Source organism: Lipophrys pholis (genome assembly GCF_963383615.2).
Source record: "Lipophrys pholis genome assembly, chromosome: 19".
NCBI classification, from domain to species: Eukaryota; Metazoa; Chordata; class Actinopteri; order Blenniiformes; family Blenniidae; genus Lipophrys; species Lipophrys pholis.
Genome location: NC_137647.1, coordinates 9,264,125 through 9,285,532, shown reverse-complemented (window position 1 = coordinate 9,285,532; position 21,408 = coordinate 9,264,125). Strand labels below are relative to the sequence as shown.

General features: G+C 40.3%; 1 protein-coding gene across 1 annotated transcript; it reads right to left on the bottom strand.

Moving 5' to 3' along the window:
- Nucleotides 1-12,685: 12,685 nt before the first annotated feature.
- On the bottom strand, nt 12,686-17,457 carry lgals2a (lectin, galactoside-binding, soluble, 2a). The gene is made up of 4 exons (XM_080488779.1): nt 16,896-17,457; nt 14,617-14,696; nt 13,817-13,988; nt 12,686-13,673 (listed from the first exon to the last, which is right to left on the bottom strand). The coding sequence occupies exons 1-4, from the start codon at nt 16,902-16,904 to the stop codon at nt 13,527-13,529; spliced, it is 408 nt and encodes a 135-aa protein (XP_080344905.1). The 5' UTR covers nt 16,905-17,457; the 3' UTR covers nt 12,686-13,526.
- Between the last annotated feature and the right edge of the window lie 3,951 nt (nt 17,458-21,408).

Sequence of the window (21,408 nt, the reverse complement as noted above, 5' to 3'; positions counted from 1 at the left end):
ACATTTCTTCTCAAAACACAAAAGGGAAAAGAATCCAGTCGGGAAAGGTCTTTTTTTTAACCCCAAGATTTCTTTCTACAACTGCGCCTCCATTAATCCCCCAAATTAAGTCCAACCACTTCCCCAGTGCCTTTTTTTTTTTTTTTTTTTTTGTAAATTGTGTTCAGAACCATGGACAGCTAACAAACTATCAGGATTTGTTTTGTCGCTGTCCAGAGTGCTGAAAGTTCTCCTTTTGAAAATCTTGTATTAATGTCAGCCATTATTTCTCTCTTCCCTTCATCTATCCATCGTAACCTCCCCCACAGAGAGTCATAGCACTCTTACAAGCTCTTAAGACACACAGGAGTCAGTTCTGGGTCGGACCTCTTTCCCTACATTCAAAATGGCAACAATTAAGCTTTTGTTTTTTTTCAACAATATTTGTCCTGAATTGTACAATCAAAAAGGTCCCAGACTTCCTTTTTCTGACTGCAACAAGAATGACAAAAGTCTCACTATTGGTCAATCAATCAGTTTGATAGGTATTCGTATTCCAGATGAACTGGTCATAGTAACAGTGGTGATGAAAATCCAATATTCTCTTGATTGTAAGAAACACGATGTTTAGGAGAACAACTTATGTGCAGCATAAGCTGAAAACACTGTTGTATTTTATTTTGGTCCTTAGAAATAACGCCGATATGTGTTGTATAAAGAGTGAGGTTGCAGAGATTTGGGATCAATTAAACATGAACACATTCCTTCACATGCAAGGTCGCCCACTGAAAGCAAACAGCAAGCCACTTTGAAGCTTAAGTATACGGGTTAGTTTAAGACACGGCCTACATGTATTGAGGGAAAAATACTTATTATAGCTCTTTAATACCACACAAAAAGAAAAGATCCAGCACATGAAAATTACATGTTTTGCCATTGTGAGGTTATGACTAATTCAAGGCACCATGTGCAAAAATACCCCTACTTGCCAGCTTGAGGTAAAGTGCGTTATTCATAAGTTGTGAATAATTGAGGTTCAGGGAGCACAGTTGGAACTTAGTTGGAATATTTGCTGACTGTGTGCTTTGTCTGGGCTTGGCACTTATGAGGAACTACGATGTTCAAGTTAGGCAATTAATAGCCAGAACAAAGAAAGAAAACAACATTATCAGTGTGTTATTGATAAACCACAAGCTGCTAAATGCATCTTATCCCTTCACATACAGCTTAACCCATTTAATTCTATTCATTTATTGATCAGTCTATTTAGCCAGACAAAACAATAACCCCCACATTCATGTACTGTATCTGTTACTCAACACTGTGTTGTTGTCTTGAAAAGCTGTAAATTGAATTGCGTCACTTCATGGCACATCCTGTCACCTAGTGTCACACCGCATCTCGTCACATCAAGTCACTTCCTGTCACATTGCATGGCATCACAACAAAGCAACGCAACAAAACAAAGACATCTTGAGTCGTGTGTTTTGTTTCTGTTGTGTTCAATTCAGGGCATTGACATGAAGTCAGGATTAACTCTCAGCAAACAGAGTTTTATATACAAAATGCCTAGCTATATCCCAATTACATGTTGGAATTGGGACCAAATATTTTCATTACTGTCATTTACTGACAGACTATATGAAACCTCCCCAGCTTTGTCTTTGACCTCTAAGTCCATGAGTGTGAATTGCCACTAGCATTTTAAGTAAACTAGTACTGACCAACTTTAAAACTTAATGTCCTTCAGTCCAGTTCAGATGCAGCCCTCAAATAGATTTGAAGACCAGGAAACAGCACGAGTGCAGTTTGCTTTCAGAAAAAGAAAAGAAAAAAAAAACAACCTGAATTTCCAACTTGTCTCTGTGTTTTACAATCTTGACCACTCAGACCAAGAGAAAGGCTAAAAAAAAAAAAAAAAAAAAATCATGTGAAGCCTCGTTCACCTCTGTTATGTCAGTTCGGATGGCCATGCCGATAGAGGCTGGTTTCTGCAGAGATGCCAGTTGTGCACAGCCTCCGGGGCTGCTGTGTAGAGATAGGCTACATCCCAAGGTGTGTTAGTGTGTGTGTGTGTGTGTGTGTGTGTGTGTGTGTGTGTGTGTGTGTGTGTGTGTGTGTGTGTGTGTGTGTGTGTGTGTGTGTGTGTGTGTGTGTGTGTGTGTGTGTGTGTGTGTGTGTGTGTGTGTGTGTGTGTGTGTGTGTGTGTAAACGTGAGAGTTGTCACCCTCTCTGGGTAGAGATAAGGAGTGGAGGGGTGGGGGTGGGGGAGGTGGAGCCACCTGGAGCAGAGCATGGATGTGTCTGGAAGAAGGTGATTAATGCCGCAGGCGCCAACCTTCTCACTCTCTCCATCAAAACATCGCTATAAACAAGTGTCATTCAGGTAGTCACGTTAAAATGAGAGAGACACACACACACACACACACATACACACACACACACACACACACACACACACACACACACACACACACACACACACACACACACACACACACACACACACACACACACACACACACACACACACACACACACACACACACACACACACACGCTGCCATAAGTAGGTGCGTTCAGGTGTTTAACTAACATATGCAAAGCCAGCCGTGGATTAAAAGCCAACTGAAGAGACACATTTAGTGGTTTTACCCATTTAAACTACATCCATCTTAATAACCTTATAATGTGACAGAAAAAAATTCAGTTCAATCATAATGCTCATCTAATTCCAAGCCATCGATAGCTTCTGTTGCACAATTCATGCGTATAAAGTTTTTTATTTGTCTCTCTCTCTCTCTCTCTGTTCATGAACTGAAACCTGAAACCTGTGCCCGGGTTTCTTGTTGTCTTATGAAACATTTAGAGTCCCAGTTGACCGGACATGTGTTCCTTGTCAAGTAGACAAGCCCGTCCCACCGTCCCATGTGTGAATGTGGAGGTGTGCGTCACATCAGTCGTGTATTGGCCACATTGAGGCGTGAGGCGCCCTGACAAGGGAGTCATGTTGCTCATTCCTGCAGTGGAGAAAGTGAAGGTCAGAGAGGCAAAAAAGGGTGAGGAGAACGAGAGAACAAAGTGAGTGTGTCTGGAGGGTGGAGAGAAGGACAATACAGATGGAGGAGTATCATTTATAATTCAGAGGATAATAAAATAATATATTAGATAAACAGGACATGACAATAAACCCGACCAAAAAAGTCACACAAAAGCCTTAAATTATTTTAAAATGTTCGCGTTCGACACGCTTGTGTTGTCAAATAGAAAGATTGCATTGCCACAATAAGAGAAGTCAACACAAACACTGACAGTTACGTTTCGCCAATGGACAGGATTGTTTGTTTAGCTGTGTGCTGTTAGTTTTGTGCTTTGGCAGTCCACATTTTGATTTGAAACAAGAATTATGCAACACAAGGAGTATTTCTAATGACATTTTAGCAGTTCTGAAAAAGCCTCATGATCTTTTCTCTTGGACACAATTTAAACGTCTTTCCTCATCTACCGATCTTGTGGATCTATTTAATCAACAAACTGCATACTTCTCTGTTGCAAAATTTTTGTCTCAAAATACAAAGAACCTATGGAACAGCAACAACACAAGATTTTTTAATACAATAAATAGCCTTTAATTCACTTTACCTTACTGCTGGAAGGGACTGGAAATAAAATGATCTGGTGAATAGCAGAAAAAGTTTAATCAAGGCATGTTTAGTATTGCTTTCAAATAGATAATTATAAATCGAATGCTTTCAGTTATGAATACTGCAATTATTGACAAACAGATGAACGTGTTCCTCTTTCAGTCCTCAGACGCTCTCACATACACACACACACACACACACACACACACACACACACACACACACACACACACACACACACACACACACACACACACACACACAGACAGACAATTGCAAGCATGCTCTCACTCACTCTTGCGCGCACATACACGTCTTCAAGTACAGTTTCATTTCACAGTCTGCTCTTTACCTACCCAGAAGGCCCCTGGAGAGATTTAGTAAATAGAAAGCTAGTTTGTACTTTCCATTAGAGCCTAATTCTATTATGCAGCCTGCTCTTATCGATCCAAACATTCAGGGAGACGTGCAAGAAAAGTAGCCGGTGGAGCCCAGCGGAGGCCACCGTGGTCTGAGGATGGAGGCAGAAAAAGGTGGGAGAGTGAAGCGGCGGCGTCGGATAGAAAGATAGAGAGATATAAAAAAAAAGAAAGAATAAATAAAGGACAGTTTCATCTGCATTCGTGTGTAAATGCCGGCGTGGTCATATGGACAGTGATGACATTTGTAGAACATTATAAACGTGTTTCACATATATGCAGCAATCAGAGTGAACATACGCAAATTGCATTATTTATTTTGCTTAATGTACCTCTTGGTACATTATTCAAGAATGAATCTCCAGCGCTATCCTCTGTACGTGCGTGTTCATGTCCCAACATTAAAGGCCTGTGTACCGGACTGAGAATTCGGCGCACACAAACAAACATTGACTCCTCTCGTGACAGGCCAGTGAGCAAGAGCAAGAGCCCGACACGTACAAATAAATAAATAATAAATAAACAAATACCCGTATCTGTAGGAGAGACCTCGGGAGGGTGAGCAGTTTGGTGTGGGGATTGTAGTTTGTTTGCGTGCGTGATCTTTAACCCGGGCAGCTCTTGGAACGAGAGATGTGGTCACAGCTGACTCACCTTGCCTGAGGGGGTGAAAGCAGTAGAATAAGAAGAGAGATTATGAGGGGCATTTTCTTCAGAGATGCAGGTAGATGGAGAATGTGAGGCAGAGGGGGACAGAGAGAGAGAGAGAGAGAGAGGTGGCAGTGGGAGGCAACAGAGCGGATAAAGGAAAAGATGAGTTTAGGGAGATGTGTGAAGGAGCCAAGGTGAGAGGGGGGGGTAGGGATCAGGTAAAGCTTGAGGAACATTTTTAATTAAGGCAACTGGGGGACAAACAGGAAAGCCTTTGAACGAGCCGCTGCTTAAAGCAAAGCAATAAAGAGATGAAAAGGAGAATGGAAAAGATCATAACAACACGTCAGTAACATTGCGTCCTTGTGGTGACAGCGGTGAGATTTATTCCCCAAGAAACATTATTAGAACAAAGAAATAACTCAGCAACCCTGGTGGTCTGCAGTCACTTTCATAAAATGCTTTCTGAATTAAGACCACAGTGGCTTCAAATGCTTATTTTATCACTGACACACACCCACAGTCACACTTTGTTTCTTGTCATGTCTCTGGTTTTGTCATTTGGAACAATGTGTCATTTGACAGCAAAAAAAAAAAAAAAAAAAAACGTTTGTGAGGCATGGTCTTTTATCTCTGGATCTTTGGATAAGGAGAAACCCTTTTTTTTTTTTTTTTTTTTCCTTGAATGGAATTATTCTGTTCTAATAGACAGTGTGGGGCAGATTACTGAAAACTAATACTTGATTCCCTCCATGGATCTTCTTTCCTACTCAGTGCGTGTGGTGGTAATACGGAGAGCAAACAATCTCAGACATTCCCCACAAATGAACTCTTCGGTCACGATTGAGGGCCGCCCAGAGAAAAGTCCATTTCAGCCACTTGCACCTGTGATGTTATGTTATATTAATGATAACAGGTGACGGCGTTTATAGAGACAGAAAGTTCTGCATCACAGCTCCCTCTTCACCACAACACGCCAGTACACCAACCACTACTCATCCAAATCTGGTTCAAAATCTAGTTTTGGTTTTTTTTTAAAGTTGTGGAGCAAATAACTGGCAACTGAAAATACAAAGTAATCAGTGAATTGGAAATCCAAGGCAGAGGTTTGAACTCCGGGATCCTGGAGGGCTGCTTTCCTGCCTGTTTCTGAGTTTTCTTGCTCGAAGCGTAGATTTTAAAAACATGCAGGACTGGTCCGCCGGGACTTCGAGCTCCCACCTCTGGTCTAATGACTGATCCATTAGTTTCACTTGGAGCTACTTCAGCTCCAAGTCTTATAGCTGTGCGCATTTTTTGGTCTATTTGATTCGTTACGAAAGTCTGGCGCTTTAAATCGCACGCATCCCAACGGATGCAGTCCTGGAAGGTTATTACAGACTTTAGCAACCATGCAGAACTCAACATGACGCTTTTTCCTAAAACAAGGATCTGTGCACGTCAATTGGTACCGCGCTCTGAGAAACCGAGTGTCATTAGTTCTGCAACGCTGCCAAAAGTAGTGACGTTACCGTAACAAATGACCTGATAATACACATACTGCATAAAATTTCCTTGACTCAGCACACACTTTATTTGATGTTAAGGACTCGGATCAAAAAAGTTCGACAGAATCCAAGGACTGCTCCTCATTAAATGTCCAGACACTCCGTGCATAAGGCCTTTTTTTTTTCACCGAAGGCCTCATTTTATGCAGCGCCATTATATGCACTGCAGTTCCGCCTCCACGGGCAGTTAGGGAGGCCACTCAGCTCGTGAGGTACGCATGCGCCAAGAGACGAATCAGTCAATTGCTGCTGAGAGCCAGACACCTGTGTATGTAAGGACTTGGAAAAAAAAAAAAGACGATGAGTCCTAAAGAAATGTTTACCAGTTGTGTACCACCTTAAGAATAAAAAATGTATAATTTCCTTTTCAGTAAAATTCAGTTGCCGTTAACGATGTGACACAGTATCCTATATGTACCCAAAGGTTGAGTTATTACCTTTATCTGCTGTTACCTGAATGAACAGGAAAGATAAATCCATCATCTGGCAAACATATAATGAAATTCTAGTTCTAAGCTTTTCTCAATAAATGATTTGTGTCACTGTTCAATAAATAGTAATATTAAACCTAAATCTATAGAGCTTTGCCATAGAGTCGCCATCCTTTGGGAAATTTCCGATAATTACTCTCACATAAAAATGTCCGTTTTGGGATTATCAGTTATTTTACGCTCAATACACATCCTCTTTCAGACCATTGGAAAGAAAATGTCTATAAATAGTCATTGACAGTGTTTCACCAGCTCCAAATGATCTCTACGCATCTGCAGCTGTCGACTGACACAGAAAATATCTGCTCTGTTTTTGAAGCAGTTGAAATTTAAGTGACATTTATACTATTTTTTATTTTATTTTTTTTAACAATTTTATTTTCACCATGGTCATATGTTTAGTTCACCTGTTGTTGGGTCTGGTGCAACAATTTGTTGCAACCAAGTGACTTAACTCAGGATTAAATCGGTTGTTAAAATATAGAAATGACACATTTTAGGTAACCATACTGTCTGAATTGATCAACTTCTAAAGGTAGAATTGGTGAAATGTGTTATTTTCATCTGGTTTACGCTTGAAACGGGAACACTGAAGTTTGGTAATGTCAAATGATTAACTTTTCTAGAGGATGCCTGGATATAGTCTTGATTTTCAGGCAATAGAATAGTTAAAAACAATGTACAAAGAGTGTTGTGTATTTGTTGGCGATGAGAAGTGAACGTGTGGTGAATCGTTTGGAGTCTGGGATTGGATGTGGATATTGAGACGCAATAGCAGCCATCCAAATGACCGTTATCTACAGTATATATGGTGACGAGTATGCATACTAAATCCTCTCAACAGTAACAGGACAGAAAATCAAATGTGGTAGTTCCTTTTGTGGCCAACACAAGCCAGGTGTTTTGTTTTTCATTTCTCCTTTTGAAAAAAAGCTTAAAAAAGTAGCTTGAGAAGCCCTGTTTGATCTCTTCGTCGTCACCCGAGGGATCATACGCTGCGCGGATAGTTTCAGAGGTGGCCACATTCACAATTCAACAGCATCAAGATGACGGTGTCCTATTTTACCAGGGCACTGAGTGCAAACTCGTCGCGGAGTCAAACAGTGCAGACCTTGCCTCCATGGAACGGTTATATGCATGCTCGCCGTGAATGTATGTTTCCATGGGAAACGTGGAGCAGCGCGTCGTAGTAAAGGCTCAACCCCCAAAAGCCATTACTGACATTTCGCCGTCTCCGAACCACATGAAATTTAAAATTGAGGCATTTAGCGAGCACTTTTCTTTGATATAACGTGAAGTGTTAAATGTGCGCGTTCCTCTGGCACAAACACAGGGAAATAATTCTAAGTGCCATAAAACCGGTGCATTAAGAGCTGAAAAAGTTCATCATCGGTGCGGGAAGAACAAATGTAAAATGCTCCGTAAAGCATGCGAGACGATTGACTGTACTTACAGTGTAAAGCCCGCAGTGATTTGGCTGAGCAAGCAGGTCGGCGCATCCTGCCACACAGCCTGAAGGTCTGATTACTGTGGGATTACGGCAGATTGGCGCTGAAGCCTTGTGCATACCGTGGCGAATGTTTGCCTTCTCTCTGACGAACAAACGCGTTAGAAACAGTAGAATTAAAACTCTCAAATCTTAATTCATACAAAGGATCAAGCCCGATTGAGGTAGTTTGTAAATGTGATTTTTTTAACTAGTTGATGAAAAAGACCACGGGGACCCAGTTCATGCTGAAGCTTTCTGGATAGCTTCCCTTTTGGCAAAATGCTGATGAGACTTATTGCAACCCGGGACACAACTCATGTAAACAATATGAGGGATGATGGTGTGCTTTACAGATCACTTGAGAGTTTTATAACTGATTCATTCTGTCATCTCGTCACAGTCTCTCGCTCTCTCTTTCTCTCTCTCTCTGCTCGGGAATGTCTCTTTTCTGTCTTTGCGGAGGACCGGCAATAAGATAATGAAACTTAAAAAAATAGAAAAGTAGCTCACATCTTCTTAGAAATGCCACAATTTGCTTTTACATTTTACCAAAAGTATCACTTCTGAAAAAATGCATAAGCCCTCGTTCCAACACAGTCGACTACAAAGTGTTGCATCATGAAACTCCGCAGAACGCCCGACGGCAACTTTCCCATTACAGTCACGTGTAACAAAAAGCAACCTCTAAACCTGCCACAGGTCGTTGAGAAAATATGAATCGAATGGAAATGGGTGCACATAATGCATGCAACATCACTTTTGTTTTCTTTCTTTTTTTTTTAAGTTGCAGCTTTATCAATTTATGTAGTTAATGCATGTTGTTGCACCTTTCTATTGTCTTTCCTGGGGCTTCCTAGGTAAAAAAAAACAAAACGAAAAAAATAACTAACCAATTAAAGTAATTGGCTCTCAAGAACCAGGATTCGAACCTCGCAGCCCCGCTCCCTGCCAATCGGATGAAAGTTGAGTTAAACACATTTGGCCCAGGTCAGTCGTGTCCTGTAGAGGGATCGCATGTTTGGGAGAAACACAAAGAGAGTGTTTCTTATGTACAGTTGTTAAACTATCAAACATAAATAAATAAATAAAATAAGAGCAAGATTTGTTTCATTCAGCTCCTTCTGTGGGGGAGGACGTTCCTTCATCCATTGGTGTTTATGCATTACCAAAACATCTGCAGTATACAGCCGAAGGCCCACACTGGATGTTTGAAAGGGCTTGCTGCATGTGAAAGGCCACCTGTGCTGCCATGCATACACATATCGGCACCAAATACCCTCAGGTACACACACACACACTCACACACACACACACACGCACGCACGCACGCACGCACGCACGCACGCACGCACGCACGCACGCACGCACGCACGCACGCACACACACACACACGCACACTGTAGGGCAGGTCAATGACGGAACAGTCTCCAAGCTGTTGCAGAATTCCCAGTGTTTGCTCAGGACAAATCCTATAGTTCCCTTGGGTTTGGACCTTTTGTGGACTGTGAGGACATGGGGCAAGGAAACAAACATGCAGATGCATGATGACTGTGGAATCTCAGAACAAGCGTCTCTCGTCTGTCCTTATTAATACAAGCTGTAAAGGAGTCCTGTCAACTTAATTTCCACTATAACCTTCGGTTCAGATGAAAAGATTTTTATCATCATCAAGCGGAAAAAAGGATGAAAGTGGTCCTTGTCTGATACACTGAATAAATATGTGAACATTTTCTATGAAATACATGTGAGAATAAAGCCGTGCTTAATGTTTTATGACTCTTTCTGGTTTCAAATGCATGTTTTTAGTCTGTGGGAGGAAATCCGTCTGCCCAGAAAACATGCAAACCCCACACCGAATTTAATTCATCTCGTTTTGATTGATTCATTTGGTCTCACTTGTCTGTGGGGAAAAGCAACAGAGAATCATTTCTGAACGATTGCCTTCAAAAAAAAAAAAGAATTGTTCCCGAAGAGTTTCAAGAGATTTGCTTCGTTTGAATGCTGCTTATTAAGCCCGACAGCAAACAAGTGCAGAGGTTAGCTGTAAATACCTTGAATGGATCTGGAGTCACATGTGGTGCAGAATCACCTGAAGATTAATTGCAGGTAAATGGCAGACAGACAGCGTGAACACGTGCCAGCTGTTACGTTCGGAAAAGCAGAAGTTTGCAATATTATCTGATGACTCTCCCACGTCTGTGAACTGACCCTTAAAGAGAGAGAGAGAGAGAGAGAAAGACCATCTGTGGGCGAGCGAGAGTGGCATCATATCATCAACATCAAATCAATTCATTTATAGGGTTAAAATTGTCTTTGCACGATGTGTCAATATTATTTAATTATTCAAGACATGATAATTGACCTTATCTGTGTTCTCTTAGTTGCTCGCTGTCAAAGCACATGGAATAGATGCAGTAGATTGACGCAAACCTTGAAATTCAGATTCAGTTGTCATTATTTTTTTTATTTTTTTTTTTTGCAGAACGTGAATCCAGGACCACAGTCAGCTCAGGGCAGGCCCACGCACATCTCAACGTGTGGCTGATAGCTTCGGCTGCAGAAATCTGGAGTCATGCTGGCACTAAATATAGACAAAGGTTTTATGTAAGCTGAGGTGAATCATTCCACCGCACACATTTCAGCACATTTTGCTCACACGCTGCGGATGACAGTGCACAGGTGAAGGAAACACAGCAACGAGTTAAACATCAGCAATACTCATTACAACGAATGGGAGTTGGAAAAAAAAAAAAAGAAAAAACAGGCCACACACGCCTGCTGCCTGCTGGACTCGCACAGATTTACATAAATGTCTTATATACGTTTGTATGACCTGCTCCAGGGCCCCACTGAGGACAAATGTGTTAATCAAAGCTCTGACGTGATTGATTGGCTGTATCCTTGTCCTCCCCACAAGCCCCAGGGTGATCTGCGAGAATGGTGATAAAGGATCGGCGTGAACCACGCACGTCTGATTTTGAGTTCACGCGCGTCACCTGATGCTATTTTCCTTCACTATCATTGTGAGAAAGCGGAAGGGTGAGGGGCGCGCGGGACGGTCTCGGGCTAAAATTATCCAGGCGGACGCAGAACAAACACAAACATATGAGTTCACCGACAACACAGACAGCCCTGGATATTGATCTTGTCTGCCACGAAATAATTAGAACAGGAAGTGCTAAAATGAGTTATTTTCAATTAAGATAGCGAGAAGAGGGACGGGCTGGAGCTGCGGCATGGCAGGTCGAAGAAGGGGAATAGGGGAGGTAATTTGGCAGAGAAAGGAAAAGCATTTTAATAAAAATGCAAAGGGAAATGTGGGAAATGAGCAGCTATTGTAGAGACTTGATTTTCTTTTCTCAGTCTGTAATTTCACTCATACCTATGTATGTCTTCATCTTCAATATTTTTTTTTAATTCTTCAGGCATTACTGATTACACCCGCTAGTTGAATGAATATTCAAACCAGTTCGGTAATTCTTTTAAAAACATGCAATTGCTGTTTTATATCTACATTTATTAAAAAAAAAAAAACATCACTACCGTGTCATTTTCCATTCTTTATTATTGTCAGGGAACTGTGCTTTGAATTATATTTCATTATCAAATGAAATGCACATCACTGACAAAATTAGGTAATGCATTTTAAAAAGTAACAAATTACTTTTAGTATCATTTAGAGGAAAGTACTGTGCTGTTTCTTGGGTTATGTTTTGACAACAGTACCTTTAGTCTAAGCAGTGTAACTTTTTTCAGTGCCATTTCCACTCCTGGAAATGTTCAGAAAGCAGAAGGGAGGAGAAGAGAAAAAAAGAAAAAGAAAAGTACGAAGTAGATGAGGAGAGATACAGAGAAGAAATAAACTGTGGCCATCGAGATACACAAATCTCCTCCAGAGAGATCAACTTAGATACTGACAGGGAGCTTCAGAAAAGCCATTATTCCTCGCAATCACGCACACACACACAACACACATGTGCCTGCTGTTAATGAATACTCTCAAAGAAGAAAGAAAAGGTCATCTGTCAGGATCCTGCCAGCCTCTGTCTCGCAGGATCAGAGCCTGGGAACCTGTCCTCCCAAATACTCTTCTCCACCTTCACTCGTCTATCCATCTCTCCTCAAATCACTTCCACACACATTGCCCTCAGTTACATCAGATTAGATTATTATAATACTCACCAGTCTCTTCTGCAACACACGCACACACGCGCGCACACACACGTAGGCCAGTGTGCACCCAGTAAACCTGTCAGATTGTATAAGGTTTGTGTGAGATATCTTTAGTTAGTGAACAAGATGGATTTTTTTTTCCCCCCAGTTTGCTGAAGCTCAATATACAGTTGTGACAGTGGATGTGACGTCAGCTGGGACTTGCAATCCCAGCTCATGTTTGTCATAAAAATAAAAGTGTTTCCTCTGTATCTAACAGATTCTACATAGACAAGAAAACAGGAGCAACAGAGATGTTGTAGCTTTTTCCTATTCCAAGGGATGGTAAATCGCATAAATATCGCAATTTTGACATCTACTGGCAAACATGGGTAATTACAACATGTCATGTTTCTTTAAATACAATTTGACATAAAACCACAATTCCCACATTTTACAGTGTAAAACGTCAGGCTTTTCCTTTATTTGTAACTGCAAAGTGTCTGTCAGGGGAAACCTGAGCTTTGCAAATTATAAACTGAGATTAGGTGTGGATCAAATGCCTGAACTAACTTAAAGTTTACATGGGCAGGCAAGATAAGTCAAAAGCAATCAGATAATGAGGCAGGGTGTCATACTAATCTAAAGTATGATGGTTTTCTTGTAGTTCATGGGTAATCGAGATGAAGCCAGGCGCAGGGAATACATACAAACTCAAGAAAGCGTTTCTTTTTTTTTATTAGACATTTTTATTAGACATTGTTCCATGTGAGCATTATAGCCAATTACAAATCTGGAATGTCTTGGAAAACAGAAACTATGAAACCCTTCAAGGCACATTGAAGAAAAGTTTGGCACATTTTATGAAGATCTATCTGACAAAACAGGTTCCTGTCAACAAAGACACTAAAGTACTGAAACTACTTCAGGAGTAAATGTCATCTGCACAGAGAGGGAACTCGGTAGTAAAACTGACACAATGTTTTTTTTTTCCTGTATGCAAACCTACTGCGATGTTGTGAATCTGCTCTCAACTCACTAAAATCTAGCAGAGCGGATTATTTTGTGATAAACATTTGAGGCCAAACATCTGCCAAACTGAGCAAAGAAAAAAGTGAGAATTTTCATAAAGCAATTGATGGGAGGATGAAGATTCACTTGATCTGCAAACTCTTGACGCGAACGTCCCCTTCAAAGTTTAGGACTGAGTATTTCTCTGCACCAACGCGATTGGGGAAGTGGATTGCAGAGCCATCTGATAAATTCACCGTGAACTCCGCCGGGGTGAACTCAATGGTGAGCTGCACAGGAAGAAGAAGTGAGAAGGAACATGAGACGAGTGTGCACTCTGGTTGAGAAACATATATCTCAATTAAAAAAAAAAAAAAAAAAAAAAAACAGCTTAAGAACAAATACTAGAAAGAAAAAAGCTCAAATGTCACACCGTGAACTCCTCTCCCTGGCGGAAAGGAAAGCCCCCCTCCCGGTGCTCCTCACACCAGTTGCCCCCCTGGTAGGAGTTGCAGACCACTGTGTTCTCGTCTCCATGGGCACTGAAACGAGGGTTGATGTGCATCGTGATCTCCTGCTCGTCAGTGCCAACGTTGATGGCAAAGCTACGAAAACAGAGAAACACACATTTCAGTCACTTTTGTCGCCGTGCTTTCAGACGAGGGCCGAACACAAACCTCAAAAAGTTGCTCTTACATTAAAAGTCATCAGTCAGTACATTGTGTTCATGTGGATTTTAATTAAGAACATAAAGTCAAATTTGGTCTCTGCAGCAGGGGAAGTGGAGCAAGTATAGAAAGTGAATAAAGAATAAAGAATTTTTATTTTTTTTTATTTTTTTTATAATTAGCCAATATTGTATTGATAGTGAGTAGTGAATGAAATGTAGTTTTATTATTTTGAGATATTATTAAATTTAAAGGGTTTAAAGAAAAAAATGAGGACACAAAAAGAAGAAAAGTTACATATTCTGACATGCAAACTAATCTACAAATACAATTTTTTTTTTTTAAAGTTGGGTATTTTTAGGTATAACACAATAACCTTAACTTAAAGTCACAACAGTAAAAAAATAATGGTAAAAAAATTTTTTTTATCAAATAAATAACTGGAATTCTGATAGTTTATCGAAAAAGTAGAAGTAGAAAATCTGTTCCAGACCTCAAGAACCTGAACATCGAACTCGTTCAAACAAAGGTCTTTCTGTTTGTTCTGGTTTACATCCAGACTTACTTTGAGGAATCAGGGGTTGGGACTCCAACAATCGTCATGGTCTGTCCAACCTTGAAGGACATGTTCTTCACAAGCATTCCCTGTGAAGGCACAGAGTGGGTGTGTGGGGGGGGGGGTAGTTTTACAAAATGTTATTATGATGTAATAAAAGAAGAGTTTACAAGATCCATTCATTATTGCAGCTTCAGGCTTGTATCCTCAGCCAACTCTCCAAACCTCACTTCATCCTTCTAAATTGCAAAACATGTGTTCTCAATTATTCTTTCATTGAATGAGCGGTCAGAGATCCCAAGTCTCTCTCTCTCTCCCCCTCTCTTATCCTGCTGCAGACATTTTCCTCGAAGCTGATTCTGGCAGAGGTCAACTATGCTGAAAAACGACGAGGGACGAGTGTTGCACAGTGAAGTCATATTTTCCTAAGTGCAGCGCCAATCGGCAGCTGCACAGTGGAAAAAAAAAAAAAGGGCAAAGCACAGCAGAAATCCTTTGCCGAGTCTTTACTGTGCATGTGGCAGGGAGATACTAAGCCACAGTTGGGAAATTACACTCGAGCAATCTTGTGAAACACAGACCTCTGTTTTAAAGTTCTGCCATGTGTAAAATGTCAAATATCAGCTTAGTTGAAATCAGGTAAACTGGAAAACTTGTAAAACCCTGATGATTAAATGCATTAAAGCAATCTGTTCAAAATGTTTCAATGGGTTTTCCTTATTATTGCTTTTTTTTTTTTTTTTTTACATGTACCCAGAATTGTGGAAATAAGTTGTTTGGGAGAAAAATGTCAGGAAATGTACACGTCTGCTCTGCAAAGCCTCCCTGAAAGTGGGAATTTGAACTACTTGGTGTTTACACGCTGCAGCTGTTGGCTGACATGAAAAATCACAGCAAATGTTAACAATGTCAGAGTGAGACGAAACCAAAATAGTTGATGAAGGTCTGTGGAAAAAGTATTTAAACACTCCTGGCCCACACACAGCTGTACATTTTGCGCTCAGTACATATATAGAATAGACCTAATGAAAACAGACAAAAAAAAAAAAAAAATATATATATATATATATATATATATATATATATATATATATATATATATATATATATATATATATATATATATATATATATATATATATATATATATATATATATATATATATATATATATATATATATATATATATGGAATGGTTAATTGCAGGGACATGAAAGCATAAATCTGGAAGAAGAAAAAACTAAATCGGAAACGTCAAGTAAGAGGAAGGGGGTAGAATATCTTGGGTGTGGCATTCACTCCCTCTGTGAAGTGCATGCACAACATGTAACACCGGGCCTTCAACTGTGCAGGGTTGAGATGAGTTCAGCTCCAGTATCGAATTTGATGTTAAAAAAAAATCGGCAAACTTTACTATATAAGACCTGCAAATGCTTTAAACCTCAGCACGGTGACTCATTCTGCCAGTATAATCTGATTATTTTCTGAAGTATTTGTCACTCTGTTGAGTTTTAAATGCAAATAAACACAGAATCAAGCTTCATTGTGCAAGAGGTGTTCGTTGACAGATTTCTGCGGGTAAATAAACTTGTTTTGTCTATTCATGCTCATTCTAAAAGATGAACTTGATATTGTAGCAACTAATCTAACCTCTGTATTATTACTTTATTTCAATCTATTCCTTGATGTGATTTCAGCCTCTAGACCTCCTTCGCAATCTTGTTTACCCCTGTAGCCAGTAATAAGCCAGGATAATACATGGCATTTATTGTAATCTACTTGGCTTATGAATCCAAAGAGACCAGCATGCATTGCTCGCCCCTGTTTAACTCTGACACGCAGTCAAGAAAAAAGCTCGACTGGAATGAAATTGACAAATGTTAACAACTGCTTGTGTTGCAGCAAAATTCAATTTCTGCGAGGAGAGTGTGACGAGAGAAACAGCAGATTCTGATGCATTTGCAGTGGTAAAGATCAAATTAGAAGAAAAAAAAAGAAAGTGGGAGACTAATGTGCCTCTGGGGTGTGTGTGTTGAATATTTTGACCATAAAAGGCAATCACATGAAATCACAAAGCCAAAACTCTAAGAGGTTAATAAAAAAAAATGTTATCAGCAACATTCTGCATTAGTTAAAGCAGAGTTCAACCAGTTCATCACTTTCATCAGCCCGATATAGACTCTGCCAACATCAGCCGCCAGCTCCATTTTTTTTTTTAACAGTGCGGCTTGAATGTGAACATCTGAAAGAGTTAAAGTATTACAGCTGAGATCAAAATGTCACTTACTTTCTGCATCTTTGCTGATGTCGTTGGTCAGAGCTGAGAAGTAGATGATATTGCTGCAGGGCCTCGCCTCCCTCCACCCAGACAGGCCGTTATATACAGCGTAGGGCGGTCCCTCCGTCTGACTGACAGTTCATTGGGCCAATACTGCATCGCTGCCGCCGAGCAGCCGCCCACTGATTCAAAGTGAAGCTGGAGAGTCCGTAAAAATGTTCACTTTAGCAGTTGAAGGGGAGCTGCTGACTCCAATCAGTGAGCGATCACTGGTTGACCGCAGCCTGTTACACCGTAACCTGGTGGAGTCGAGTCTGGCTGTGAGAGGGAACACTCCCCAGAGGAGCGGACCGAAATAGAAATCTATTTGTTGCCAAGGAGACCACTAAATATTTAGCACAGCCGGAAACCTTAATGTCCATGTGCGTACTTATAGCTCCTAAACTTACAGGAAGATCAAATGGCAGGTTCCAAACTGCCAAGAAAGTCAACTTTAGTTCTGCGGTAAATAGAGGAAAAGTGAACGGTGAGAGTGAGTCAAGGGTTTCATGATGATTTGAATCTGTGACTCACGGCCAGTGGAAGTCTGCACTTTTAGCTGCTGGCATGCGGCTGCTGTGACTGACACTAACACACTACAGCGTATCAGTAATGCGATTCAGATCTGAACAGTTTCCATCTACCTTTTCATTCTGGTACTTTATTCAAATTAGGCTCCCGGGTGCTGAACTAAATCCCACCCTGACCTCACCATGAGTGAGAACAGGGTGCACCTCAGTCCATCTCAGGGCGAATACGACCACAAACAATGTACTACTAGAGAAACCAATTTACTGCAGGAAACTCTAAAAATAAACCCCCGAAAACACAACTCTTCTCATTATCAGTCCGCGGTGTTAACCACTGATGACACTGCGCAGTCTTTTGCAGAACTAGTGTGTCAAGATGTTCACCTTTTTTCATTTCCTCCTCGAAACCAAACAGTCAGATTGAATAGGATCTTGCAACTGTCTTCTAGAAACTAGTCTCAATATGCTTATGTTGTTATTCTATTATCATCATTATCACTTTCTCTTGGGAATAAGTCGCACAGGAAAGACACATTTGATCCCTTTTATACTACATGTAGGAAACATTTAAACAACATTTATTGAATATTAAGTAAAACAAACCATTGTCGTCTCCATGTATGGAAACAGATAAATGACCACAAAGTGTTATTACTCTGTGAAATTGGCTTTTGAGGTAAATGTCACTCTTTTAATATTTGCCTGTAATATTTGTAATATTGGCCCATTGATTCTTTAGTTGTATTCTTATAAGTTTGACTGTTGATGACCAAATTCTCCTCGGGTTACTTCCCAAACCGAATTTGCGGCAGTTGTTTTGTGTCTCTGAGAATGAGATCAATTAAAAGATCAATATTTAACGACCACATAATGACAAGCTTGACGAGGCGGCAGCTTGCATGCATGTATCGGTGGAAATCCCTTCAGCTGTTCTTTTTGACTTCTCACCGACAGACAGTGTGTGGTTTCTGTTCCTGCCTCCAACAGCTGGCATTTATCAGTGACTAAATGAACTGACTGTGTCCAGGCCAAAGGTTTAACTTAACTTAACGTCTCCTCAGCAAACAGTGTTTGATTTCATTGTGTGAGAGAAGCTCTGTTGACGGGAGCCGGTGACACAGGGAAGGGTTGGTATTGCATCAGACGCCTGGTGTGACACGGGGCAGTGGTTCGGTTAAACTCACCCAAGAACTCAGTCTCAAGACAGTCAGCAGATCTGACACAAAGAGCCTTTACATAAACAGAAGGAATGGACACACACTAACTCAATCCGAGACAGATAATGCTATTTTAGACATGGCAATACATCAGTGTTATACTGTGTTATGAGTGGGGTAATAGAGTCTTGGAGGGGGAAGTGGATTGTACTATTGCCTCACAGTGAGAATATTCCTAGTTGGAGTCCGGGTGTGAAGGACCTTCCTGTGTGGAGCTTTGCGCAATGTGTATACTGTAATATATAGTGAAAATATATATACTATATATTCACTTTCATTTGCATTCATTGACGTTTTATAGTTTATAGAGTGTAAATGACTTGTCTGGGCATGTTTGTTCATTGAGAAAAAAATGAAGTTGATCTGAAGTTTACTGGCCTCCAGTGGTCATTTCCAGCTACTACAAAACAGGGAGCAAATTTAAATTTACAAAATGATTTGAGGATTTTAGACTCATATGATAACAGTCAAAAATGAAAGACCATCAGTGGTATTTGATAAACAAAGTAACAGTAACAGATAAGTTCTCTCAGCTTGAACTGATTTGAAGTTAAGTGGAACAATGAAGTGGTAGTTTTGCAAGTCATTAAAGATCTCTGTGGGACGACTCTTAATTTAATGTAACCTGGTTGAGCGGAGTCCAGCTGTGAGAGGGACTCCACCCAGAGGACCTGACTCAAATAGGAATATTTTCGTTGCCAAGGAGACAACTAAATATTTCGTGCAGTCTTGTGTGCAACTTACAGGGAGATCGATCGGAGAGAGATGTGGTGGAAGAGTGAATGAACCTCAGTGAGGGGAAACATGAGGGGAACGTACTGATCCGAGGCAGATCGTCAGAGTGATTCGATTCCCTCCACAACTGAACATAAGATACTTTTAGAGCTGCTGACAAACAAACTGTAAGGGATTTAATAGTGGATGAAATTCTTCTTGTAAGACAGACACAATCTACAACCACCCTGGAGACGAGACAAGGCCAAGGGATTGATCATTTGTGTCTTGATAGAGTTTGTTTCATTTGATAAGGTTGATGGTTTGGGCTCATTCAGGTGACCTTGAGGTCCCGTCTCTTTCATGATTAATGCTTTTTTTTTTTTTTAAACAGTTTTTAACCTCTTTTTGTCTCTTTTTGCTGAACCTTGGAGATTAATTCTTTATTAAAAGTCTGATTTGTCTGGGAGGTGTAGTTATTCTGAGTTGACTCAGAGACATCGGGGGTGTCGTATCAAAAGTCAAATGTTGCACAAAGATGTGACGTGGTTAAACTTACGACCTGATCCCAAGACAGTCAGCAGATCTAATCACACAGAGGACTTTCACATAGAGAGGGGAAAAGCCAAACACACACACCCACACACACACCCACGCACACGCACACGCACACACACACGCACGCGCACACGCACGCGCACGCGCACACGCACACACACACACACGCACACACGCGCACACACACACACACACACACACACACACACACACACACACACACACACACCCACACACACACACACACAATAATGTGCTATATGTTAATTTCTTTGAGGTAAATTCTGATACTAACAAGATACATATTTGAATAAGTTTATATTTCTTTCATGCACAATATATGTTATGGAATGTTCTTACAAGTACTCAAATGGTACATGTTATATATTGAACTATCACTTGGCCTTATTTGTAGTTTGACTATCGGATATGTTGCTGATGCTTTCAGATGTACTTTGAATATGTAAAAGGTTGCAACACAACAAGCAACTTATCAGACTGTTCAAATGTAATGTGATATTATCACTATTGCTATGTCAGTTATATCCACTTACCTGTTTATATTTTGCAAGAAGACCACTGTGTCTATTATTTTTAAATTACCAACAGCTTACATATCGTAAAATTATATTAAAAAGTTAGATTTTTGTCCAAATCAATACCATACATTCCACTTACTTTGATCATCATTATCAACCATGTTAATAATTGTCATGTGAGCACATATCTCTGAAAAAAACGTTAAAATGTGTCAATCACAACAAAATGTGTATAATGGTCAGTTTAAAGCATACCACATGGGCTTTATATAGGAATAGGTATATTCATCAGGAGAATGAAGCTGCTCTCTAGTGGTCGCAGTGAGGTACTGCAACAACACTCATGGCTGCTTAACTTTTTAATAAAACACGAGTTCAATCTCAATAAGAGGCTCACAATTTACAGTCACTGATGGTCTGGGAATCAAATGGACGCTGGCAAGAGGTGAAAGCAGAAGGATATTCCATCTGAGTGTGATATTATAGATAAACACTCTGCATTTCCGAATGTAATTTGTGATTGTGTTTGTGTGGTTTTTAAGGTTGTCCTTGGTCATAGCAGGCAGAAAGAAAAGTATCGGAAGGTATTTAATGGCACATTTCTATCTAAGACAGATAAAATTAAATACCTTTCACTGAAAATGAAACCAACTCTAAAATGCACGTTGCAGCGCCTCCTGTTGGATGGCAGTGGACATGCTTATCTACGACTTAAACAGTATATCTATTTATCTATTAATTTTGCCTTTATTTCTACCAGGTGTGTTAATTGAGAGCTGGTTCTCATGTAAATGAACAAACTGGTATAAACAGCTGTATATCCACCTCCGCAAATCACAACACAATTAAATACACAAAAGCACAACAAAGTTCATCTTGATTGTAGTTAGGACACCCTGACCCAACATATGTCTTATTAATTTTT